Consider the following 26,210-nt stretch of genomic DNA (forward strand, 5'->3'; position numbering starts at 1 on the left):
TAGTTAACATTTTCTGGGAAGTTATTTGAATGTTACGGCTTGGATATTCAGCGGTCTTAGTTTTTTTAATCATGACTGACTTATGTAACTTTGTTTGTAAATTAGCGCATATATTTTGTCTGCTTGTTTGTGGAATGACAATGACAAACCAAATTGATATCAAAGCTTAGATACACCACCTTCAAGTATCATGTAGATAACATTTGCTTAGCCATGAACTTAAAATGAAGATTTGGTAAACAATGTGAGGTACACTAGAATACTAACAAGATAGAAGGGATGTTCGTATAAGTTGTCCTCACATTCTAATTTGCTAGCAAATTATTTTTAGCACAACTTTTTTAAAGATGAATGTAGAAATTTTGTTATTAGATGTGGTAAATCATATCTCAATTCATTATGCAGTTCTTCAAGGTTTGTAATTATTAATTATAATCATCTAGATATCAGTTTGTTGGACAATAAAATGAGCAGGGAAGATTGCATCAATCATTTCTGAAACTCATAGAAAATAGGAAGAAATGTTTGACGATTCGAACTTTTTAGTATCATATCTAATTAAATTACGTTGATCCCTCACTCTAGGAGTAATTTCTATGAGTAGGCGCCAATTTCCACGTTTAATCACTTGCAAGCAAATCATGAACCTGTAAGTCAAATATGATAATATCCTATTCCAACGCATTGTTTATTTCACAGTCAACGCTAGTAACTAATATAATTTCCATTATTTAATAATATTATTTACCTTTATTTCTGCTAATTTATCAAATTCATTAAACTAATATCTTTCCTGTTATCCGGAATCACCGCAACAATCTCTGCCATCAAGTTGGTACAAGAAAGAAAAAGAAACATGAAACCTGTGTTGACTTGAACAAGTTGCGGCTACCACATTGCTTGTCGGACAATCTTCTGCATGGTAATGTGACTCGACAAGTCCAAATCAAGGATGTCAACTTGTCCACTCAACTCATTCAACAAATCTGCTTATCCTTTGTTATTATTAAGATCATTGATATTAAGTAATACCATATCTGTGAAACGAATTTCATCACAATGTTCAGCTTTTCATAACCAACTCACCGTAGAGACTTTAGATTGTTTTTTTTCCAAAATAGCATTGATATTAATCATCAAATATATATATTGGATATGTTGTCTGGTGTATTTTGTTTCTTTAATTTGCTGTACGCCTTCCAAATGGGCCATCAATTAGTTGGAAGATTGTAAAAAGGACCCACACAGCCACCACAAATAGCTTTAGTTCTTCCACATGCTTCTGAATGAGACTGAATGATAAAGGAGAAAATTTTTATAAAAAAAAAACTCAAAAAATTCAGAAGGTTACCTTGATCCATAGGGCTCACATGCCAGTTGCCATGTGATCAGCCCCTGAGTATCTCTCACGATCACATGCACAAGACAGTTCTGAGTGAAGTTAACAGTTATGAATTATCTAATCTTGAAATTTTTGAGAGCTTGAAAATGTTTTAAAGAACGAATTAATCTATTTTTTTGGTTAAAGTATTTTAGCCAATGAGTTCAATAACTTAATGAATAAATTCTTTCAATTCAACCAAGTGCACTATCTCATGCCAAATTGCACCGAACTTTAATTTGTCTTCTAGCAAACTATGCACACAGCCTTAATTTAAGCGATTGGACCGTCTCAATCATCGCAAGTGGTTATTGCGCTCCATGAATTCACTTAACTACTACTTGGAAGAAGCAAGCCGTTTCCTATCCCTCTCCTGCTTCTCCCTCTATAAATAGTTTCCACTAAAACTTCAGTTCTCTTGTAGAATAGAGCACGCGTAGAGTTTGGCAGAAGAGAGATGGGAAACCTCCACAAGCTCTTCTTCTCATCTCTTCTTCTTTTTCTCTGCATCGTTAACGGTAAGTATTTCAATCTCGATCTGCTCGACTAGATAGAGATTTATAGCTGAACTCTGTTAATCGAATAACTGCAGCCCATGGAGCTCCATGTAGTCTGGCAGACATCAGCATAAGTCAGAGAAAAACAGGGGGCATAGTCGAAGGCAAGCCGGAGTACGAGGTGTCGGTGAGCAACAAATGCCGGTGCTTGCAGTCGAAGGTTGTCTTGAGATGCTACGGGCTTAGCAGCGTCGAGGCGGTGAACGACTGGGCCATCCGCCCGGTCGACGACGAGAGGTGCCTCGTCGGCGACGGCCGGGCAATTTCCAAGGGCACGCCGGTGAAGTTCAGGTACGCGTGGATGACGCCGCAGGACTTCCCCGTCGTCAGCACGCTGATCCACCAGTGCAACTGATAGCTGATCAAGGGATTACTGGAGACCTGTGCCTGCTAAAAAACGGGCTTGTATTTTTCTTTTTGATTTTACTGTTTTTTTTTGGGTGTTGCAAAAGATTGAAACTCGTCATAATTTTCTGTGTTTTAATTTTTTTAAAAGAAATATGCTTCGATTATATTTGAGAAAGAACAACGATTGTGGAATAAAACTATGACGAAGTTTATCATTAACAAAGCTTGTTCTGCAGTTGTATTTTTTAAAACAAACAAACAAAAAATGAGAAGGATGCCTTTTAACAAGATCCTTTTTTCTCATGGATGAGTTATTTTAGAAAAACAAATGAAATTATATAGCAGTTCTTCACATGAAAAGTATGAAGAGCTACTGCCAAATCCATGATCCATGACTCAGTTGAACAGCTTTTCCCTTTAAATGTATGGATATGACTCAAAAGGGCTGAGAGTTTCTGCAGTATTCCTGCTCGTAAAGGCTCTTTCCATGGAAAAGACAACAAATTTATAAAATTTAATATGCTCCACAATGTTGTTATTTTTGAAATATATTTCTTTATATAGTCCAATATAATAATCATGTGAGTCATATAAACTAACTGAAACATAAATTGTTAAATGGCTTCTTCGTCCTCTTCTTTCTAAATTGAAATAAATGCATTCAAAGTCAAGAAATACCATATAATTTATGAAGTTAAAAAAATCTAAAGATCACATGCATTGTCAAATCAAGACAAGAATATGAAACATCTTCACACTCCATGTGATTGCATGATCCACGGAACCCTACAAAATGCTCTTATATTTCAATACCCTTGACTTATGCCTTAATTAATCATGTATCTTTTACTTAATCACCACAAGACCTCTCAATAGTGTAGTAATATTGTTTATGATGAGACCTGTCCACTAAGAACCATATGTTTTTGTGAAAAAATTTAATTGGATTGTAAACGAAGTTAGTTTATCTGAGAAACATTTTGATACATTAAAATACACTTTATATTTATAGACCTACTAACTTTGTCAATTCAATTTACAGTCTAATTCTAAAACTATATGATTTACTAGCTCTCTCTCTTTTCTGGCCCCAATAGTTTTCAGGGCCGGCCCAAGTTGAATCAGTTGGGCCGTTTTACTTAATTAGATACTTGCCAAAGATGGGTTGGGCCCAACCCACTGCTATCTGCCATAGATCGTCTGCCCCGGCACCTGATCCCTGTCAATCTGCATCCCGAATTCCTCTTCCCATCTATGTGCCACTGTAGCTCGCAGGTTTCAGTAGCAGTGCGACGGGAGGGGAGAGAGAGGAGGAGCAGCGAGCGCGAGGAGAGGCGAAGATGGACAGCCGAAAGGTTGTCGTCTGCGACAACGGCACTGGAGTAATTCTTCTTCCATTTTTGGTTCCTTCAAATATTATTGTCTCTACACAATTGGATCTCTCTTCTCTTCCTGCTGATCCAGTTACTTGTTCTTTCTTCAATTGGATCTTCTAGGTTCGATTGAGATTGTGATTAGCTTTTCTTTGGACGCGTACGAATCATAACATTCGAAAACGGCCATTGATTTTTCATAATTTTGTGCGATCGGCGGACTTTCTAAAAAATGAGACCCACGGTTTCACGCATTTACTGATCGCTGGCAAAATTCCATCTTGGGCATAATAAAAGCCAACACAAAGTTAAGTTTTCGATCTGCAATATTGTGGATCAGAATATCCATTCTTTCGTCTGAACTCTTCTGCAATAAAGGTTGACTTTCCTGTCCAATTTTACCAAGATTGGGGATATTATATTCTTAATTTAATGCAACTTTCAGGCATAGCATCACCACTGTCAATGTAAAAGTTCCTGCTTGTCAGACATTTTCCATTATTGTGTCTTTCTAAATGATAACTTGTGCTGGAACGAAGCTACAAATATTATCTTATTCTCTTTTAGGTTCACCCTTATCTGATCTTGCAACTTTTTAATTGCAGTATGTGAAGTGTGGATTTGCTGGAGATAACTTTCCCACATCTGTATTTCCATGCGTGGTTGGAAGGCCATTGCTTAGATATGAAGAATCACTGGTGGAGCAGGAACTAACGGTCTGAACAGCGATGTATTTCTTTTTTCTTGTTGTAACATATGTTGCATATAATTACTCGCAAACCAAGTGTATAGAGAGGAAGGACTTCTCATTCTAAATGTATTTTTGGAGCATGGATATTTTAGGAGGTCAAATAGATTTTTAACCCCTGCCATCATGTCTCATGCCATTTACTATTGACTGACTGGCTATTCCTCTTGATGAAAGTTTTTTTGGATCTTCAAATTCATTTTTATTGTCTTTATTTATATCTTACAAGTAAAAAAATACTGAATCAGTTATACATACTGTTTGCCTCTTTCATTCAGGACATTGTCGTGGGAGCTGCTTGTGCAGAATTTCGCCACCAACTAGATATATCTTATCCAGTCAATAATGGGATTGTGCAAAATTGGGATGACATGGGGCATGTATGGGATCATGCATTTTACAGTGAACTTAAGGTGTTGATTCTTAATTAAATTAGTTTAGTCCCAATATAATTTTGATCAATTCATCATCTCTCAAACAAAGCACTGTACTAATATTTCATTTCAGTGCTACCCTACTCATTTATTATATTCTTTGCTTAAGTCAGTTCGCTTTTAAACTAATGGCATTAGGAATGTTGCCCTTTTTTTTTTCCTTTTCCTCTTTAGATAGATCCAAGTGAATGTAAGATATTACTCACAGATCCACCTCTCAATCCTTCAAAAAACCGTGAGAAAATGGTTTGTACATTTCATGTCTTTGTATATTTATCATTTTTATACAAGTCTTTAGTTTGAGACTCCAAACAAGTGATTATTGATTTGGCTTCATATAGGACAGATACAGACCATGTTTGAGAAATACAACTTCAGTGGTGTCTTCATTCAGGTCCAGGCGGTTCTAACATTATATGCCCAAGGTGCATGACTATTTCATTAGATCGCTAAAAACTACTTGGGGTTGATTACTGTGAAATTGTCCACTTTAGTTGCATTTAATGATCCAGAATTGTAAACAGAAATTAATTTGCAGTAAATGATCTTTTTTTGTGATTTCTATCTACATCATAGACTGTTTTATTGACAGCATTTCTATTTACTAGTTCCATCTGATTACATATACCAACTTTCTCTGCTAATATCAAAACTTCTTCACAGGATTGCTGACAGGTCTTGTTATTGACTCTGGTGATGGTGTCACACATGTGGTATGTTGTATTTGGATAGTTAAAAGATAATGACTCTCAGCTATAATGAGGATAAAATATATCCATCATCTTTATGAAAGGATGGAAGAAAACATTTTCATCTTAAGTTCTCATTTTTGTCTTAAATTGTGATGCCTTAATTAATGAATTTGTGACTGAGTCCAGGCTACAGCCAGCATACATTCTATTTTAGAGAAATAATATGTCCATTTACTATTATGACACCCATCATGCAATGTGAACTTTATGATGCCCATCTTGGCATACATTAAATTTTTGGCTTTGTTGTGTGCTTCATATGCATGCCTATGGTGCCTGCAAAACACATTGAATTAAAATTGTGTGGATAGTTTTTTATAGTCTCTAAGGTTTTGAGCCAAAAATAGCTTATCATCATTTATATATAGATTCGATGTCTTCTCAGCACCAATTTTAGAGGTACTAGTGAATTAGTACACACAATGTATATTTTGGAAGAAGTATCAAGAATTTCATTAGGGTTTTGAGAGTTTAAAATGTGTTTTGGACAACATTTCATCCTGTAATCCTAAAAACATATATAGGCTGAGATAGCAGTTTGAGATTTCTGCATCAATGCAACTTGCATCATCTTGCATCTGATATTTTCCCCAGATACATGCTTGGTAATTTGCAAGATTCCCTATATTTGCAGCATACTAGTTCTAGCAGTCAATTTTTGTATATAAAATAAAATCATGTTGACAGTATATTTTCTACACATCTATCCATGCAAATTTCATAAAGCTATGCAAGATGATCTGCAATTTGTTGTGCTTTGAACAACTTTTTCTATAGTTATCCTGAGCCTACTCTGGCTTTGCTATAAAGAATCTAAGATGATGTTTATAATTTTTATGTTCTTTCCCTATATTTTGTCAATTGAAAATGTAGAGGCCTCTCTTGTTTCTTAAAAAGCTTGTTTTCTGGAATATACATATTTTTTGTATTATCTAAGAATATGTTATTTGTCTGCAGGTGCCTGTTGTTGATGGATATTCTTTTCCACATCTGACAAAGAGAATGAATGTTGCTGGAAGGCACATAACTTCCTATCTTGTTGATTTGCTATCTCGTAGAGGGTAAAACTTATCACCATGTCCTTAATTTCAACTGGTTTAACATACTGGATCAGGAACCTTATATTTCTACTAATATGCTGATTACAACTTTCAAAGGTATGCCATGAATAAATCTGCAGATTTTGAAACTGTAAGAGAAATAAAGGAGAAACTATGTTACATCAGGTCAACTGCTTGCTGAATCTAGCTGCCTAATTTTGATAATTAATCTACAGTTTGTTTTTCTAATGTTCTTCAATGATACTTTGCAGCTATGACTACAAGCGTGAGTATCAACTTGGACTTGAAACCACAATTCTTGTCAAGAACTATACTGTTAGTAAATTTACTTATTACATTCATGTTGCTATCTAATTAATCAGGAGATACCACATTCTCTTATCTAGTACAATAACAAACTCATTGATTTTTTTACTAGCTCCCAGATGGAAGAGTTATTAAAATAGGCACAGAAAGATTTCAAGCTCCTGAGGCTCTTTTTACTCCTGTATGTTTTTTCTATTTACGCGTCACTAATTAGTACTTTTTTTAGAAGAACTTGTGCTCCGATATTTTTTGTTTTAACAATTTAATAATGTTGTCCGATCCATCTTAGTTAAACATATCATATTTATAAACATTCCTATCCATTTTTGGTACTTGCAATATACGTTGTTACATGAATCTGGATCTAAGCGTACAACAAGACCATTTCTAAACAGTTTTACATGTGATCAGTAGAAATATTAAACATAAGCTCACTCAGAGTGTTGGTATTAGAGAATTTATGTCAGACACTGTACAAAGTGGATCAGTGAAGAGTCCCAGTATCATAGCTTGCAATAGAGGAGAAATTACTAAACTTTGGTTTTGTTCCTTTGTGCCTTAAAATTTTTAGTGGCTTACAGGATGAATAGCTAAGGGATAATTAGTGTGTAAGCTATGCTTAGGTGATACAGGCTTGTTGGACATGGCACAGCATTTTCTTTTTATATAATATATCAAATTCATTATGTCTTCCATAGCTGACATTAGATTTCCTGAACATATGTTCCAGCAAAGAAAGTTATTATAGACATTCTGCTTATTAGTTGTTGTTGTCATTGCATTTGCATACTGCTATTTGTGGCTATGCTGAGCATCTTTCAGTCACCTCTTTCATACACTTGAGGAAAGTTCTAAGATTTTTAATCACATACACAGGAACTTATTGATGTTGAAGGTGATGGCATGGCAGATATGGCATTCCGTTGCATTCAGGAAATGGATATTGACAATAGGATGATGGTATGCTGAATTACTTAATATCTGTTACTAATATTCCTTTCTTGAAAGATTATAAGTAGTGGATACCTCAAATGTTACATTTATCTTATTATGCTTGGTGGTTTATTTGCTAAGCTCACCATATATAATTCAGTGGTTTGAGTTGATAATATATTTGACTCTGTAGTCTGTACTAGACTTATTCTTTTATATACTAGAGTCTTTCTGAATTAATTCTTCGAACCAGTTCGCTGCTGTACATTTAGACTTCTTAAAGCAACTAACTTGTTTGATAACCCAGAGATAGCATGACTTCGAAAATTCTTTCCATGCAGCCATGCAAATACAGGTAAAAGTGAAAGGAAGAGATTAAGATCAAAACTGTAACATGGTTTAATTTATGCAATGGAGGTAAATATGAAATTTACATCAATGGATCTAAGTGAGAAAAACACTACTCATGGGCATTTAACTATGTAATTCTGATACTGACTGACCATGCTTGACCACTCATAACTGCTTTTTAGGACAATTGGAGGCCTATCATCAAGTTTCAGAGAGAGATTTGCTTTACTTTTTTTTTTTTGCTAAACTATATGTTCTGTTCCTTCAAGGATATATAAATTTTCCATAGCTGTTCCTCTCAGTTGCACATTGTACATAAATGGGTGCTTAAACATGTTTGTATTTGTGCTACATGATCACTGTTTTCTGAATAGTCATTAATTTATGCCCTAATTATATTAACATTTTTTGAAATTTATATCGCATCTCATTAAGTAGTCTGTTGTTTTCTGAATAGTCATTAATTTATGCCATCATTATGTTAACATTTTTTTGAAATTTAGATTGCATCTCATTGAGTTGTCTGCTTATTTATAGAACAATTTTGTCATCAATTAAAAATTTTGATTCTGCTATGCTACACTCACGTCATTGATTTTGAGACAGCTCTACCAACATATTGTTCTCAGTGGAGGGAGTACCATGTATCCTGGATTACCTAGTCGGTTAGTCCAAGACCTCTGAAATAACTTAGTTGTTGTAATCTATATTTGTGAATTTGGACAAAGGTATATGCTATCGCTAACTCATGTTTTAGCAGTAAATTTCTATGTAATATTTTAGTATTTCCTTATCCAAGAATCAGATATGATTCTAGCTTTAATGCTTGTTTAAAATTGTGAAGACATAATATTGATTGGGAGAAATTCGTTAGTTACAGGATCTATATCTACAAATTTGTTGTTGAAACTAAGAATTCTCTCGTGCTAAATGGGATTCTTATATCATATAGATCTATTGAATACTGAAACAGTATAGGATCATAGTAGATGTAAGTGGTTCATTGTATTGCACTGGGTACATATCATAAATAACATTATTTTAATCATCCTGTTGCTGTGTCATGTTTTTCTGGCAATTATGAAGTGTCTTATACATTATTTATGCTTAGATTTATAAGAATGACAAACATTAGCATTGTGCTGAGGGTAGAAAGCTACAGAGATTTCTTTGTTTAATGACTGGCAACATATTGATAAGTTGCAACGTCACATAAAAAAATGCAAAATTCTTTCCACCGCATTTAGGGATGTAGCTGCAATGTGTACATAATATGACTTGAGAAAGATGTTTGCTTGATAGTTTAATTATTACAGATCTGTTTATTTTCCAGTGGGATATTAAATATTGACAAATATGTCTTTAAAGGAAGGTATTGTATGGAATTAATTTATTCAAAACGTCGTCTAGGAATGTTCAAAGTCATAACTATACCCTAATCAATTATGCTGATATTGTCAGCTCTTTGTTATTTTAACAGCTTGGAGAAGGAAATTCTTGATCGCTATCTTGAAATTGTACTCAAGGGAAATAAGGATGGATTGAAGGTAATATTTTCATTATTATTCTCACTAGCCATCATGAAATTGCCTAATTTTCAGCAAGTTCTCTGATTATTTGCACAGTTCTGTGTATGGACGTTATGACTTGGTACATTCAGATCTTTCACTATTTCAGCTACTTAATTTTCAATTCTCACATGGGTGTAACGACCCGGCCCCTCGGCCCCTTGGGCGGCCCAACTAGCGGCCCAATTGGCGGCCCAATCGGCGGTCCCTTGGGCGGCCCAACTGGCGACCCAACTGGCGACCCCTTATGTCGTCAACCGACGACCCTTGGCCGTGCCGTTACTCACTAGGTCTTTCCACCCCTGGCCAGTGGATTTTTGCCTTCCCCAGGATTCGAACTCTAGACCTCCAGGTTAAGTACTAGAGTTTATGAATCCTGGTAGCCAAGTGAGAACTTCTCACTTGGCTACCAGGATTCATAAACTCTAGTACTTAACCTGGAGGTCTAGAGTTCGAATCCTGGGGAAGCTGCAAAAATCCACTGGCCAGGGGTGGAAAGACCAATTGAGTAACGGCACGGCCGAGGGTCGTCGGTTGACGACATAAGGGGTTGCCGTTGGGCCGCTAGTTGGGCCGCCCAATTGGCGGCCCCTCGGCGGTCCCTTGGGCGGCCCAACTAGCGGCCCAACGGCAACCCCTTATGTCGTCAACGACCCTCGGCCGTGCCGTTACTCAATTGGTCTTTCCACCCCTGGCCAGTGGATTTTTGCCTCCCCCAGGATTCGAACTCTAGACCTCCAGGATAAGTACTAGAGTTTATGAATCCTGGTAGCCAAGTGAGAAGTTCTCACTTGGCTACCAGGATTCATAAACTCTAGTACTTATCCTGGAGGTCTAGAGTTCGAATCCTGGGGGAGGCAAAAATCCACTGGCCAGGGGTGGAAAGACCAATTGAGTAACGGCACGGCCGAGGTCGTCGGTTGACGACATAAGGGGTTGCCGTTGGGCCGCTAGTTGGGCCGCCCAAGGGACCGCCGAGGGGCCGCCAATTGGGCCGCTAGTTGGGCCGCCCAAGGGGCCGAGGGGCCGGGTCGTTACAATGGGTGTGATTGCAAATATTTGACTTGCCTTGAGGAATTACTAAATAATATATACTTCAAATTTCCAATTATCCATGGAGGAGGTGATATAAAAAAATTGTAATTTGACCTGCAAAGTTTCAGAATGTTCGGAACTTCTCCTCACTAAGAAATCATTAAACATTTGTCTATATAAATCGGCAGGTTTTGCATATTTAGTTGATTTTGTTTTTGATTTCACCATTCTGTTTTTTCACATACCCTTCAGTGCAAGTTATTTGGATTTCATTGTAATTTTGATCACAAGATCCTGGTGCACAGGCTGACCTCGAAAAAATCTCTGTGCTTCTAGTGGGAAAACCAATATTTAGTTCTCCAACTTACTCATGCTTGACCTGCCTCTAGGCATTAAAGGCTGGAGAGTGCATCTTCCTTGAATATTGGTATTGAGCAATATAACCAACAGACTGCTTTGGTTCAGTTGAAGTGATATCTGGCTGTGTAAAATTTTACTAAAGATGGATTCTCTTAGATTTATATATGGTGCAAGCTGGAGTGATTTTTTCCCCTGTTCCCTGGCAGAAACTAAGGTTGAGAATCGAGGATCCTCCAAGAAGGAAACACATGGTTTACCTTGGAGGTGCTGTCCTTGCTGGAATCATGAAGGTACCATCCTGTCTTCGCATTTACTTTCAGTGCAATAGAAACTTTTTCAAGTCCAGAAATTTTCATCTCATCTGATATCTATACTCTCCTTGGTCTCACCCTGCAACCTAGATTCGCATGCTACCAAATGTACTTAGTTTGACGTTTTAACTCATCTGTGAATTAACAAACAAAGTTGGTTTAAATTAGCACTTCTCCGGACATTAGATTTAAGACTCATTTGCAGCATCATTCAACTGGTCAGTTAAACATTTCTCAAAACCTATTGCTAAATGGTTGTCTTTAATGGACAGGATGCACCTGAGTTCTGGATAACGAGGCAAGAGTACCAGGAAGAGGGAGTTGCATGTTTGAGAAAATGTGGCCAAGTGTAACTCGAACAAAAAGCAACCTTTTAACCTCAAATTTGCTCGACGGTGCTGAACCTTCGTTAGTTATCTGTTTCTATTCGATGTGATCTCAACAGGATATACTTATTTTCATTAACATTATGGATATTGGCTGGTGTTTCCTAACAATCATCATCACCATATATTCATGTTCCACGGCATGATTCTTGTGTTCTTTCCTTCCACAACCTGCTGCTCGTCAAATACTCTGTTGTAGAAACGTCGATACATTGAGACAGTAATTCTCTCTATGAAAAATTAGTGCTCATGAATGTTAATTGTATCGTTGTTTACTATCACTATAACTAGCAAAAGAAGCAGCAAACTATTTTTCTATTTGAGCAAAATGAAATTTTATTTTCTAAATCCTTAGAGTTTAATATTATCATTTTATCTATTATAAGTGTTCGCTATTCGAGCCATATTTATGAAAGTATAATACTAAAATGATATTAAAATGAGGAAAAAAATTATTTCTGAAAAAATTAGTTAAAGTAGAGACGACAAACAAAAAATTAGCTTAAACAACTATTAAATTGAATGAAGAAGTTATATCTGCTTAATATTTTAATAAAACTTATTAACTATGCTTATAATAACTTTTTATTAAATTATAAATAAATAAAGAAAATTCTTAAAATAAACAAACAATCAAATCCAATAAATTTATAAATACAAAAGTCTTAAACAACATCTAAATGAAATAAGCTAAGCTAAAAAAAACAAGTAGAGCTTAAACAACTGTGTAATTTGGAGTTACCTTGCTAAATAATCTTGAGCAAAACAAAATTTAATTTGCCCTCAAATCTACTTATAATAATGATGGAGGCAGGAACTTCTACCCTCCGATTTTCATCGGACGGACAAGGACGCGTCGTGCTTATCCTCGTTTCAATCTCTCCAACGCCAATGGCGTCCTTGCGTCTGTCGGATTCTCGTTCAAAAGCCGCCTACCGCGACGACCCGACGCTGTTGGAGTCAACGCCAATCAAGCAGCTTCTGTTCTCCCCTTATCTCCTCACACCCCATCGAGCGAGAGAGCGAAAGCCATGGCGAGCATCGCAGGCGTTGGGGTCTCATGGAGGTCGTCCAAACCTGCCCTCCTGCCGTCGTCGGTGAAACCCTCGCGCGCTGCTACCCGCCTCGCCTTCACCATTCGGAACGCCGTCTCCGTCGAGAAGAAGAACTACACCCTCCAGAAATCGGAGGAGATATTCAATGCCGCCAAGGTTAGCCTTTTCACCACGCCGCCGTTTTGGAACCAGATTATTAGATCTCTTGTTGTTCCTTTTGCCTTATTTTGAATCTATCTATGACCTCGTACTTTCTTGACTATTGTCTTTTTTACCCCCTCGAATTCGTCTTTAAATTGGGCATTTTTTCACCTTGGAATAATTAGTTTGTCCATCTTCTCAGTACAATATTAAAGGGAGTTGACCATATAATGACTTGATTTAGCATAGTTTGAACCATAGAATGAACTGATCGCAGCTGGTCAACTGACACTTCATGGATCATCTCAATGCATAAGAATTGCCATTTACTTGCATGATAATAAATAGCTTGTAACTGAAATATTGTACCAAAGTGTTGGCTGTAATTTAGTTGTGAATCATGAGGTAACCAAAGGTAATTTGTTTTGATGCATTACTGATAACCTTCAACAGTGGTGTGTTTTCTTACATTCAAAAATATTTTTATATTTACAACATATTTAAAACTAGCATAATATTCTCGGTGATAGCAAAATCTACCAACCTTTAGTCACTAGATTTTTTTCTGGTTTGTTTATTATATGTTTTTAATTTCCCAAGTTAATATTGAAAAATTTATCCAGTTGGATTGTCTCAATTTGATGTATCACTTCACTTGCTAACGCCATGTATCAAGTTCCTTCTAGACTCTCATAAAGATACATTAATGGCCAGTGATTTCCTCTCTCAAGTAACACAATGTAAAATACTTGAACAGCCATCATCCTTATTGAAATCATTATGGTCAATGCCATAACTTTGACTTGCAACATATGAGGCAACTACTTGAATTACTATATGATCTGATCCTATTAGATCCAAGGGATCTCTTTGTTGTTATAAGTTTGGCAACTTGTGCCTTAGAACTGAAATTCTGATCTGCACTAACCTTCCGTACATTATCTGGACTTGTAAGCTGGACTCTTGAAGTTTTGCAATTGACTTTTTGACAACTTATATGTTCCTCTTCAGTATATAATTGAGAACATGAAAGACCATGTATGAATTTTATTAGGGTGTGAATGAAACTTCCTGTTTTGAATATTAAACTTTTTGACTTAGTATTATTGCTGCTCTAATAAAGCTCAATAGATGAAAAAGATACACATAGCTAGTCCACAACTAGTTACAAAGCTTGTTCTAGTTGTTGGATATTTGATTGGAATAGCATAATTTTGTATGTTTCACATTCTACTTTGTCTACTTTTTTTGTGGCAGCAAGATTTAAGCCAATAAGATAGATTAGATAGTAACCAAAATTTTGAAGGCGCATTTATGAAGGAAAAATTGAAGGTTATTAAACTATTTTTCTCTTTTTTTCACAATTGGCTTGAGCAATAAGTGGCAAATGTTTATGATTTTTTTGTATCTTCTTGACCCATCTTTTTATAGTTAATTTTCAGCTTGGTGAGTGAAAGTATCCATTCAACTCTATATATCTTACCAGATAGCCAACATACTTAAGCTCAAGTTGACGGTATAAAATTCATCTTGGTCTATGTACCAACAAAAGTAGCCCCTTCTACTACTAATGAACTAACCTGGGTGTTACAATCACTTATGTTTGACTTGAAAATTCAACTTATTCCTAGAATCAAACCCTGGTTAACAAGTGAGATATCAACTACATCCACAATCTCCATTTCACTTTGGTTTGACTTGAAAAAATTTAAAGTTATACCTAGAACCAAACCCTGGTCAGTGAGATGTAAAAACAGCTCCATCCACAAAGGGTATTCACTTTCAATTGATTGACTAAATAATTCCATTGATAGGTGATACTGTATCCTTCCAAAGTCTTGAAAATCATTTACACATGTTCCTCTAAGTACACAGCATTTTAGCATTATAATGAGATTCCACACTGAACATATTTCTTGGGAAATCGTATTCCAATTCTTGATTAAGTGCTTAATATATTATCGTGGGTAGTTGAGAAATGCTCTGTTAATGTCACTGGCTAGCTACTGGTTTGCGGCAGTTTGTCAGATAATATTCTTGTTGGTTTTAAAGTGAACTAATGGAAGCAAACTTTATCAGGAATTGATGCCTGGAGGTGTAAATTCACCTGTTCGAGCCTTCAAATCAGTCGGTGGGCAACCAATTGTCTTTGACTCTGTTAAAGGTTCTCGCATGTGGGATGTAGATGGAAATGAATACATAGACTATGTTGGTTCTTGGGGTCCTGCTATTATTGGGCATGCAGATGACCAGGTACCTTTCATTTTCTACATTGCATGGCTCTTGAAATTCTGGTGTTTTTCATTCTCTTTCAAACAAATTCAACTGTTATCTTATTGTGAGGTTAAACCACCTATTAAACATTCTGAGAATATAGCAAACATGTTTCATACAAGGAAATGCAAGTTTAGATTACCTTTGAATGATAGTCACCGCATCAAAATATGGAATAACACTCTAGGTTTTCAGTGGGTATTTGGTTCCCTGATGTTTAGTTGTTTGAATGATTGAAATTGCACTCTTTTAGTTACTTTGTTTTTCATTTTGTTTTTATGGACATGAAAACTCTTAAGTAGGTGCTCTAAAGTTACTTGTACCGTTTGTAGGCATAGTAGAGTAACTTTTGGGCAGTTGGGCTAAAGTTACTTGCACCTTTTGTAGGATCCGGTTGATCGTGGCTAGCTTTGGTCATTAACTTCATTTATTTTCTGTGTAAATCAAATATAACTTATTCGTTAATTGGTGTATCAGTTAGTATGGGCAGCATAGTTTCTTCATTTGCATAAAAACTGATGTTGAGCAAGTATATTAGCAGTGTGGTGAAGTATTACACAACTATATTGATCTTAATGCCTGCTTGTCTTTTGGTTTGTCCATGCAGGTGAATGCTGCATTGATTGAGACCCTGAAGAAAGGCACAAGCTTTGGTGCTCCCTGTGTATTAGAGAATGTCCTAGCTGAGATGGTCATCTCGGCAGTGCCTAGTATTGAAATGGTCCGATTTGTTAATTCAGGCACAGAAGCTTGCATGGGTGTTCTCCGCCTTGCCCGTGCATTCACTGGCCGGGAAAAGCTAATCAAATTTGAAGGCTGCTATCATGGGCATGCCAATGCATTCCTTGTTAAGGCTGGTAGTGGGGTTGCCACTCTTGGCCTCCCTGACTCCCCTGGTGTTCCCACGGGAGCCACAATAAATACACTAACCTCTCCTTACAATGACCTTGAAACTGTAAAGAAACTATTTGAAACCCACAAAGGTGAGATTGCTGCTGTCATCCTTGAACCAGTTGTGGGGAATGCCGGTTTTATCGCACCAAAACTAGAATTCTTGAATGGCCTCCGTGAAATCACAGAACAAAATGGTGCTCTGCTTATATTTGATGAGGTGATGACAGGGTTCCGTCTAGCTTATGGTGGGGCTCAAGAGTATTTTGGCATAACTCCTGATCTAACCACTCTTGGAAAAGTGATTGGGGGTGGTCTTCCAGTTGGAGCTTATGGAGGAAGGAAAGATATCATGCAGATGGTGGCTCCTGCAGGGCCGATGTATCAAGCAGGAACTCTTAGTGGCAACCCATTGGCTATGACTGCAGGCATTCACACTCTAAAGAGGTTAATGGAACCGGGGACATATGAGTACCTAGATAAAATCACCTCTGATCTTACCAATGGAATTCTAGATGCTGGGGGGAGAGCTGGGCATGAAATGTATGGTGGATATATTCATGGAATGTTTGGGTTCTTCTTCAACGCTGGGCCAGTTCACAATTTCGACGATGCAAAAAAGAGCGACGCTGCTAAGTTTGCAAGGTTTCACAGGGGCATGCTGGAGGAAGGCGTATATCTTGCTCCCTCACAGTTTGAAGCAGGATTTACAAGCTTAGCCCATACTTCTAAAGATATTGAGCAAACAATTGAGGCAGCTGAGAGGGTACTTAAGAGAATTTGATGACTGATCCACCGCTTGAGGGGCTAGCACTCTTTTATTATCTTTGTTCAACGTTTTGGTAGTTGATTTTGTATGTATTCGTTGGAGTTCTATGAAACTGGCAGCCAAGCGTTCATAGCTAAAAAATAATTGCAGAAGAGTTCTATGTAACTGTTCTTGTTGTGAAATCGAGAATCTATTTTGGTTTTGAGGAATGGTAATGTCTGTTATGCGCAGTGCATTAGAAATATTCATTTGCAACAAATAAATACATATGTATTCTTGTTCAAGTGATCATTATAATTTCGCAGAAAATAATATATCACAGCAGGTCTACAAAATTACTAGGCATACAAAAACTTTAGCTTGCTAGAAATTGAGTCGATTCTAAATTTTATCTGAACATTTTAAAAGTGAACTGAATTTTGGTTTTGTTCAATTTGACGAGTTGGACCAATAATATTTTATCATATTCCACTAAATTAAATAACCTTTTATGATTATTGCATCGCGATAATGTTGTCATTTATCATTTTTATGAATATTACATCACCATAATGTATCATATATTAATTCAAGAATTGCAAACACAATTTGTTTTATAAATAATAAAAATTAATAAAAAATTGATATTAATTTTAATAATTTTTAATTGGAAAAATGCTAATGCACAATATATTTATTCGTTAAAGAATTTAATAGGGTGTGAAAATAATAGATATATTAAAAGTGAACTTTTTATTTTTAAATCTTAAAAATTAGTGATAGATTTAATAAGGGGCTATCACCAAGAAATGAAATTAATATAAAAATTTTAATTCCTTTAGATTATATATATAGCATTCCAAAGGAATTGTGGGTAGCCAACTAGCCATTGTAACGTCAACTAGTTGACTTGTTAATAATAAGAAGCAAAATAAAATTTTGAATAATTAATGTGACGTTTTATAACATCCAAATTAAAGGGTTTTTAGTTATTAGCCGTCTATGGGAATGGAACCTTGCGTTAAGACCAATCAGTGAGGTATCAGCACGTTAATAGTTAGCTTTAAAACAGGAGCCGCCCCTTCGAAAGGCAAATTCTGCATATTTAAGATTATCCAAACACGTGTCGTTGCATCATTTGTATGATTAGACGGCTGCTAGAATGGAAACCTCACCGATCGATGAAAAGCCTAGACAACGAGCAGCCTTTGAAACTCTCTTTATCCCAGCATACCCCTCTAACGAGCCACATTCCCACCCAACTTGAACGAGTTGCATGAGAGAACCAACGATTCAACTGAACCACCCCTAACTCAGCCATCTCTAGCCACCCACTCAAAGTTCAAGTCCAAGCTAGGATTGGTTGCAATCTTACACATTTTACAAATACATCTGATTCACAGCTAAATAATATTAACAAGAGGACCACGTACGTTGACGTTAGTATAAGATAAGAGATGCAGATCGTATAGAAGTCACCAAAGCCGACATTAAAATGCCACTTGCAATATTGACTGCTAACCATACGTCTCGTCTTAGTCCTATCCTTAAATTCTTGCTTACTATTTCTACAGACTTAATATCCTTTTTAATACTCCAAGGACATGAATGGAGTTGAATACAGTAAAAAAGGATCAAGGATTGACATTACCTAGTTGAGCCGCAGCAGCTCTTTGCCTGCCCTCTCCACACCAGCAACCGACTCGTGGAATTTAGGCTCTATACAGGAATAGCTGGAGGAACTGATTCAGGCAAGCCGCTCCCACCATTTAGAACAGTAACATTTCCTTCAGAATCAACGTCCACAATAGCCGAGTCTCCATCCTTGATCTCCCCAGCCAACATTTTCTCAGCCAAGGAATCCTCCAGGAGCCTCATTATGGCTCTTCTCAGTGGCCTGGCACCGTAACTTGGGTTGTAACCTTCATCCACCACCCTATCCTTGAATCTCTCTGTCACTTGTAGTTGGATATCCTTGGCTTTCAGCCTGTCAAAGACCTCCTTGAGCATTATATCAGCAATCTCCTTGACTTCCAGTTTGGTTAACTGTCGGAAGACAATCATTTCATCAAGCCGATTAAGGAATTCTGGACGGAAGTATTGCTTCAACTCCTCTGTCACCAGGCTTTTGATTCGGTTGTAGCTGCTGTCTTTTTCATCATAGTCGAGGTCAAATCCAATTCTACGTCCTCCCTTTTCGATCACACTGCTCCCAACATTAGAGGTCATGATTAGGAGGGTGTTCTTGAAGTCCACTGTCCGCCCTTTGCTGTCTGTCAGCCTCCCATCTTCCAGAATCTGAAGCATCATGTTGAAGACATCAGGGTGAGCTTTCTCTATCTCATCAAAGAGGACGACAGTGTAAGGGCGGCGACGAACTGCTTCAGTAAGCTGACCACCCTCAGTGTAACCAACATAACCAGGGGGTGAACCAATGAGCTTTGAAACAGTGTGTCTCTCCATAAATTCACTCATGTCAAGCCGGATCATAGCTTCCTCAGAGCCAAAATAATAAGCAGCTAGCGCCTTTGCCAATTCTGATTTTCCTACTCCAGTCGGACCAGAAAATATGAAGCTAGCAATTGGGCGATTGGGATTCTTAAGACCAACACGAGCTCTACGAATGGCACGACTTATGGCTTGAACAGCCTCATCCTGTCCAATAATACGTTTATGAAGAGTTTCTTCCATCTTGAGGAGGCGATCAGACTCATCACTAGAGACTTTCTCTACAGGAATTCCAGTCCATGAAGATACAATGTGTTGGATGTCCGCTTCTGTTACAATAGGCCCACCATCACCCGCCTCACTCTCTGCTTTGCTTAGTTCTTTGCCCTTATCAATCAGAGCTGAGATCTGAGCCTTCAGTTCCATCTCCCTATCACGTAATTCCCCTGCCTGTAAAAGAATTGCCAAAATATAGGAGTAATTTAAATTCAGAAATCTAGGAATTAGGAACACCTACAGGATATGCAGACAAAAAACAAGCACTGTATGAAAGTAATTTGGTCAGAAAGGATTACTATGTGAGTTGGAGATCACCCAATAGACGATATATGCTTAGAAACAGATCATCCAGGTCACCATCTCAGTACTCAAACTTTGATTGAAATAGATTTACCTTTTCAAAATCTTGACCACGGACTGCATCATTCTTTTCTTTGGTGATCTGCCTAAGCTCTTTGTCAAGTTCCCTGGCCTCCTCAGGAAGCTGTCAAAGAAATATTAACTTGAAGCAATATAAAAAACACCATGCTAGAAAATGTACCAAGTCACCTGTGCATGGCGAAGCCTAACACGAGATCCAGCTTCATCAATCAAGTCAATTGCTTTATCCGGTAGGAAACGATCACTGAAGCCATAGCAGAATATATAAGTAATATACAACTATCAATAACTCCAGAGGTCATACTAAGAAGAAAATTGAAAAACAAACACTTCACTGAACTCAATAAAATAAAGAAACATTATGATTTAAACATTAGCCACAAGGAACAACTTTTTGAAAGCAAATACTAAAAGTAGCATAGTTAAACAAAATCGTTTCTAAAAGAGATATGGAATAAGCTTTGAGATATTATGTAGGGCAAAAGAAGATAACGGCAAAATTGCCAGAGTGGTAGAATGCTAATTCTGGAACTTGGTAAAGCACGCTTACACGGCCCAAACTCAGTTGCATGTTTAGCATGATACTGTGATTGTAGATAATTTATAATGAGTCTGATAGCAGAAATCTCCCTCTGCACTTTCTGTACTAATTCTCAATTACCCAGCATGAAAATACATGATAGTATATTTATCAGTACTGAAATTCACATGCCTTCAAATAGATTGCACCAGGATACCTCAGAAAGATCTGGAATGAACACATTTGTAAAAAGAAAGCAATACCTCAGACAATTCCATGCAGAATTAAAAACTAACTATGATGGGACATAGGTTGTTTAACAAGTAAAGGCAGAAAAAACAAAGAAATCATAAGAACTTGCAAAGTCGTGGGTACTAAACAATTCAATTGAAGACTGTATCAAATAAAGGCAAGGATTATTAGGGTGGTAAAATAAAAAAAGAGGTGTCAAAATATAATTCACAAACCTAATGTATTGATAGGACAATTGAGCAGCAGCAACTAAAGCCTCATCAGTATAACGAAGTTTGTGGTGAATCTCATATCTTTCCCGTAGCCCTCTAAGAATCAGTATTGTTTCATCCACTGTTGGTTCTGGAACTTTTACAGGTTGAAAACGCCTTTCCAAAGCAGGATCCTTCTCAATGTGTTTCCTGTATTCATCAAGTGTTGTGGCTCCAATGCACTGAAACAAAGTAGGTAACAAGTTACAGATGAGAATTTTATATTTTTTGGAATAGGAAAATTTGAGCAACAGAAATACCTGCAATTCACCTCTTGCAAGAGCTGGCTTTAAGATATTAGCAGCATCTATGGCACCTTCTGCTGCTCCTGCTCCTATTAATGTATGGACTTCATCAATGAATAGTATTATTTCATCACTTTGTTTAATTTCTTCCATCAACTTTTTTAGCCTTTCTTCAAACTCTCCACGATATTTAGTACCAGCAACAAGAAGACCCATATCAAGGGTAATCACCTAGATTATAATGTTAGAAATAAATTAAAAATGATAGAGAAATTCAATCTTATAAATTCACTAAGATTTTGCAGGTCACTATGTGGTTGCAACCACGTAATAAAACATCACAATGACTGATAAATAGGCCAACACCTTTTTCCCTTCAATTGTTTCTGGAACATCACCATTGGCTATGCGCTGAGCAAGCCCTTCTGCAATGGCTGTCTTTCCAACACCAGGCTCCCCAATTAGGCAGGGATTATTCTTTGTACGTCTGCCCAAAATTTGTGTTACTCGTTCTATTTGTTGTTGCCTGCCAACACATGGATCTAACTTTCCCTGTGCAGTTACCAAGTTGATCAGATGTTTTGTGTTTTATGATAATAATAAACAAGCATTTGCTGAAGGATCCAACGATTACCTCCTCTGCCAACTTTGTCAAATTAGTTCCATACTCCTCAAGTGTAGGCATCTTATTACCACTGCTTCCTCCACCAACCCCTGCACCAACAGCTTCAGTGCTTTCTCCTACCATTCGAATTACCTATTCCATAATGAAGATCAAAGTTTGATCATTGTTGGGGTAATATTAATATGAAACAAAGTTAATCAACAATCTACCTGGGTACGGATGTTGCTAGGATCAGCTCCAAGACTCTCAAGCACACGTGCAGCTACACCTTCACCCTCTCTAAGAAGCCCAAGAAGTAAATGTTCGGATCCAATGTAGTTATGCCCTGAAATTTTAACAATATAGGCAATGAACTCCAAGTCAAAAACCCAAAATATAAGGAAAAAGGAATAAGCAAGAAGAAAGCAGAAGAGCATGAACTAATAACATTCATTCATGCTGCAGGTTGATAAATTAGGAAAAGTCAGGCACCTGAGAATCAATGATTGCTTATGAACAATGATTGTGAAGTTAATGTTTAATCATGCCAAAGCTAGAGTTTAGGGGCAAAGTAGTTATATTAGAGCTTCCATGTTTCTTAGTTTTCTGTTTACATATTCAAAGTTTTCACTTCACAACATTTTTTATAGTAAATTTTCTCAGGGGAAGATCAAGCAATTTAAGACAAAGTTTTGATGAAAATGCCTTTTTCTATTTTTGATTTTCAATTTCCATGTTCCTTTTCTTTCTCTTTTGACAATGGAAACAGGAAATGTTTACATGAACCAAACACAGTTGGTGCAAATGAGATACAAAACATGCTAAAATTTTCAATCTTGTTAGTTCTTCACATCTATGATGAAATGATAGTTATTCTACTTCCAAAAATGTTAGCACTTAGCAGTATAGTGCTTCCAAGATTTCTCTCCAATAACTAAATTTCGAGAACAATTAGAAGTTGCATGAAATTTACAACAAATCCAAGATATCATACAAGTGATATATATCTCGAAACAAGCTCGAAACAATTAGGTTGGTAAAATTAATATAATTCTTTAAACAGAAGCACTTAAATTCAAGAAAAACAAGTTTTGGAAGTAAAGTCTCAAATAAAAATCTACGATTGAGAGTTCTCTGAAATTACCAAGCTGCCGAGCTTCCTCTAATGAGAGTTCTAAAACACGCTTTGCACGAGGTGTAAAAGGTATCTCAACAGCTACAAATCCACTTCCCCTTCCTATGATCTTTTCCACCTCCACCCTGGCATCTTTAAGATTAATTCCCATTGATTTTAAAACTTTTGCAGCGATACCTGTTCCTTCACCAATAAGGCCCAACAGTATTTGTTCTGTTCCAACAAAATTATGACCTAGACGTCTTGCCTCTTCTTGAGCAAGCATTATTACTTTAATTGCCTTCTCTGTGAAACGTTCAAACATAGCTTTGGCAACTCCTCGACTAGTTTTTCCCCGGGGATAAGATATATATCTTGAAACAACTGAACAAAAATCATGATTACATCTTGAAGAAGTGCCCAGGTTATCTACCCTTCTTAAGCCTGAGAAACCCTGCAATTGCAGTAGGGGTGTTTTTTGATGGTGCAGCATCGTGGCACCTCGTTTAGCTTTTCCAGAGCTTCGCAGCTGACTATGTCCTCTGTTCACTGCAACAGTGGGGAGAATTGCTGATTGAACCAAAGAGCCAGCCATCCGTCCTTCAACAAGAGACAAATACCCTTGAATCCTCACAACACCTGCATTTTCATTACACATTAACACAGAACCATGCCAAGAGATTGATATACAACTCTTAAACTCTTTGCTTGAAATCCATGGGTAAGAGAGATTGTAAAATCCAATAGAACAAGATGCTCTCAAATGGGTATCCCACATTGTCATCAAATAGAAAGGGAGGGAGAGGACATGATCAAGTCTTAAACAGGCCAAACTTGTAGCACGTTTGAGACAATAAACAATAAAACAACAGTTAGATGCTAGAAAAAATAGAATGTTACTACTTTGTCCTCATATACATTATCCAATGTCTGGAAGATGGAAGATAATATATCAAAGGCAAGGGAGGGAGGGCATGATCAAGTCTAAAATAAACCAATCTTATAGCAAGTTTCAGAGGATAGGACAGACATGAAGGCCCACTTTATGAAGGGATGTCTCTTTTGTCGTAAATGAATCCTAAAGTACATTCTTGCATGAAGCTTAAAGTATTTATGATCACAATCTGAAGGTACTGCCAAATTGAATTTAGGTGCTACTAAATTATATCCTAAGTGTTAATTATATTATAGGTGCTACCAAGTTTTATTGAAGGGGGTATCAAATTATATACTAGACGGTATCAAATTTAATTTTATGTGCTACCAAATTACATCATAAGTGCTATCAAATTTCGTCTTAAGTGCTACCAAATTAGAAGGAAAAGAGTATCTACTTTAGAATCAGTGCGTGAATAAAAAGGCACCCATATACATGATCATATGTGAATAAAATGGCACCCCTTTACATGATCATTCGTGAAGGCGGTCCTCGTTCAGTTCCTATCCAGTTTTCGTCAGATGTTAAAAAGAAATGTATATGGAAGCAGGCTAGAAGGTTATTCATCGCCAATGGTAGCTCAAAACATACGCAGCCTGATCCATAAAAGAATTATCCCGCTAATGAAAACAGATACCTAATCTCTCATAGTACGTCAGAACACCAAACTCGAATCTCTCACTCCAAGGATAAAGAACTCTCCAGGTTTGAAGAAGGTAGCGTCTCAAGTTACGTCAAACTCGAATCTCGCACACTAAGAAGCCACTTGAAATTGAATGAATGATTAATACGCCATCAAAAAGAGACGACAACAATCATGAGCATCTCAAGAATTCTATCTCTCGTGAGCTACATCTACTCGCAAGCCAAAAACCAAGCTACCAAATCAAATACTAGATCTGTAACTGACAATCAGATCAAGCACATAAAGGACACTAATAACAGGATGTCGTAGCAAAAAATATAAAAGGGGAGAAATCCCCTAAAAACACTCAAGATTTCCGACATATCATACAGACACGAGGAGGATTCAACGCTTGGGATTGCGACGATTGAGAGAAGAATTAGTACAAACTCCAGAAAGGAAACAAAGAAGCGAAGAGCTACCTCAGAACGGTAAAAGATGAGAGAAAACCGAAGCTCCGTTGCGGAGGTGGTGGCGAACAAGAGTCAGAGATCTTTGGTCTCTCGGCCAATAGATAAATAAAGGGAACGAAACGGGAGACGGGGAGAGGAAGGGGATGAGGAGAAGCAAGACTTATCTCTCTGGAGCATAGCAAATTCTTTAGATACATGGCATGACTAACTCGTTTTTCTTACCTTCCTTCCGTTTCACACATCTTGGTCCCTTTAGTCATTCGAATCCCCAGTCCTCGCGTGGGTGGTTCTGGACCAGGTTTGTAAGATCTTTTTAGGCGGACGGATAATTCGAGATCTTTAGGATTTGCACAGGAAACTAATCAGACGCTGGAATGATTTTTACTAGAATAATGTCCGAAATCCTTTGGAAGGCGCGATTTTAAATAGCGACGTGGACGAAGATGCGCCGCGTTGCTGGCGTTTCATCTAGGGCGGGGCGGCCGAGCGTCATCCTTGAATAACTGACTATGGATTGGGCTGGAACGGATTGGGCTATTATTCATGTACGGTACATCCTACGCCCAACAGTGGTACTTGAGTAGACATTGCTCTTGTGATGGGGTATGTTCAATTGTAGAGAGGTGTTTGTCCCTAAGGAAGAATATTTCTAACAACACACACATATCAACGCTCAGAAGGATGGGAGTCACTGTTTTTGCTGGGCTTTCTTTCTTAACCCTCTAATTTGGAGTCCCTGTTTTTGAACACTCCGCGCTGACAATTTTCCCTGTGCTCAAATGTTTTGTGTGTTGTCGCATTCAGTCCTCTAAATTTTCCTGGACCGATCTTTCCAGTGCAGTACTCCCTTTGCCGTAATTTAAGAAAGTTTTTCTATGAGCTTGTTGGTTGAGACATTCAGACTGATAAGAGTCAACTCACCCTTGAGATTTTCATGTTGAAAGATTCTAAATAGAAGAAATTGATTTGCTTATGGGAAGAAACTTGCTGCCCCTATTTCATGACTCGGGTTTTCTTTCGGTACTGTAAAAATAGTGAAGGAGAATTTTAACAACGATAAAATTATTA

At 37.2% G+C, this 26,210-nt stretch overlaps 4 protein-coding genes across 4 annotated transcripts; 3 read left to right on the forward strand and 1 right to left on the reverse strand.

Moving 5' to 3' along the window:
- Positions 1-1,790: 1,790 nt before the first annotated feature.
- On the forward strand, positions 1,791-2,457 carry LOC141811535 (TPD1 protein homolog 1-like). Its single transcript, XM_074699562.1, has 2 exons — positions 1,791-1,899; positions 1,974-2,457. The coding sequence occupies exons 1-2, from the start codon at positions 1,839-1,841 to the stop codon at positions 2,291-2,293; spliced, it is 381 nt and encodes a 126-aa protein (XP_074555663.1). The 5' UTR covers positions 1,791-1,838; the 3' UTR covers positions 2,294-2,457.
- Positions 2,458-3,527: 1,070 nt separating this feature from the next.
- Positions 3,528-12,042, forward strand: LOC141833946 (actin-related protein 2). Its single transcript, XM_074721440.1, has 15 exons — positions 3,528-3,668; positions 4,265-4,375; positions 4,686-4,820; positions 5,016-5,087; positions 5,188-5,266; positions 5,505-5,554; positions 6,551-6,654; positions 6,751-6,819; positions 6,906-6,969; positions 7,073-7,141; positions 7,837-7,920; positions 8,851-8,909; positions 9,725-9,791; positions 11,414-11,497; positions 11,791-12,042. The coding sequence occupies exons 1-15, from the start codon at positions 3,627-3,629 to the stop codon at positions 11,869-11,871; spliced, it is 1,170 nt and encodes a 389-aa protein (XP_074577541.1). The 5' UTR covers positions 3,528-3,626; the 3' UTR covers positions 11,872-12,042.
- Positions 12,043-12,809: 767 nt separating this feature from the next.
- On the forward strand, positions 12,810-17,239 carry LOC141834253 (glutamate-1-semialdehyde 2,1-aminomutase, chloroplastic-like). The gene is made up of 3 exons (XM_074721669.1): positions 12,810-13,115; positions 15,180-15,353; positions 15,982-17,239. The coding sequence occupies exons 1-3, from the start codon at positions 12,936-12,938 to the stop codon at positions 17,047-17,049; spliced, it is 1,422 nt and encodes a 473-aa protein (XP_074577770.1). The 5' UTR covers positions 12,810-12,935; the 3' UTR covers positions 17,050-17,239.
- Positions 17,240-18,424: 1,185 nt separating this feature from the next.
- On the reverse strand, positions 18,425-25,263 carry LOC141836886 (chaperone protein ClpC1, chloroplastic). Its single transcript, XM_074724390.1, has 10 exons — positions 25,152-25,263; positions 23,138-23,746; positions 22,224-22,339; positions 22,024-22,146; positions 21,756-21,941; positions 21,405-21,620; positions 21,109-21,326; positions 20,290-20,365; positions 20,135-20,224; positions 18,425-19,911 (listed from the first exon to the last, which is right to left on the reverse strand). Exons 2-10 carry the CDS (start codon positions 23,700-23,702, stop codon positions 18,733-18,735), a joined length of 2,769 nt encoding a protein of 922 aa, XP_074580491.1. The 5' UTR covers positions 23,703-23,746; positions 25,152-25,263; the 3' UTR covers positions 18,425-18,732.
- Between the last annotated feature and the right edge of the window lie 947 nt (positions 25,264-26,210).

This window comes from Curcuma longa, chromosome 1, assembly GCF_044706935.1.
Source record: "Curcuma longa cultivar G26 ecotype Majalengka, Jawa Barat chromosome 1, ITB_CL_G26_1.1, whole genome shotgun sequence".
NCBI classification, from domain to species: domain Eukaryota; kingdom Viridiplantae; phylum Streptophyta; class Magnoliopsida; order Zingiberales; family Zingiberaceae; genus Curcuma; species Curcuma longa.

Bases quoted from the DNA above. Each gene is read 5' to 3' on its own strand.
- LOC141811535 (XM_074699562.1), top strand. From the start codon at position 1,839: ATGGGAAACCTCCACAAGCTCTTCTTCTCATCTCTTCTTCTTTTTCTC. The intron at 1,900-1,973 runs GTAAGTATTTCA...GAATAACTGCAG, and splicing joins TTTTCTCTGCATCGTTAACG to CCCATGGAGCTCCATGTAGT.
- LOC141834253 (XM_074721669.1), top strand. From the start codon at position 12,936: ATGGCGAGCATCGCAGGCGTTGGGGTCTCATGGAGGTCGTCCAAACCT. The intron at 13,116-15,179 runs GTTAGCCTTTTC...AAACTTTATCAG, and splicing joins AGATATTCAATGCCGCCAAG to GAATTGATGCCTGGAGGTGT. The intron at 15,354-15,981 runs GTACCTTTCATT...TTGTCCATGCAG, and splicing joins TTGGGCATGCAGATGACCAG to GTGAATGCTGCATTGATTGA.
- LOC141836886 (XM_074724390.1), bottom strand. From the start codon at position 23,702: ATGGCTGGCTCTTTGGTTCAATCAGCAATTCTCCCCACTGTTGCAGTG. The intron at 21,621-21,755 runs GTGTTGGCCTAT...ATTATAATCTAG, and splicing joins AAACAATTGAAGGGAAAAAG to GTGATTACCCTTGATATGGG. The intron at 21,327-21,404 runs GTATTTCTGTTG...ACTTTGTTTCAG, and splicing joins TTGCAAGAGGTGAATTGCAG to TGCATTGGAGCCACAACACT.
- LOC141833946 (XM_074721440.1), top strand. From the start codon at position 3,627: ATGGACAGCCGAAAGGTTGTCGTCTGCGACAACGGCACTGGA. The intron at 4,821-5,015 runs GTGTTGATTCTT...TTTCCTCTTTAG, and splicing joins CATTTTACAGTGAACTTAAG to ATAGATCCAAGTGAATGTAA. The intron at 5,088-5,187 runs GTTTGTACATTT...CATATAGGACAG, and splicing joins CAAAAAACCGTGAGAAAATG to ATACAGACCATGTTTGAGAA.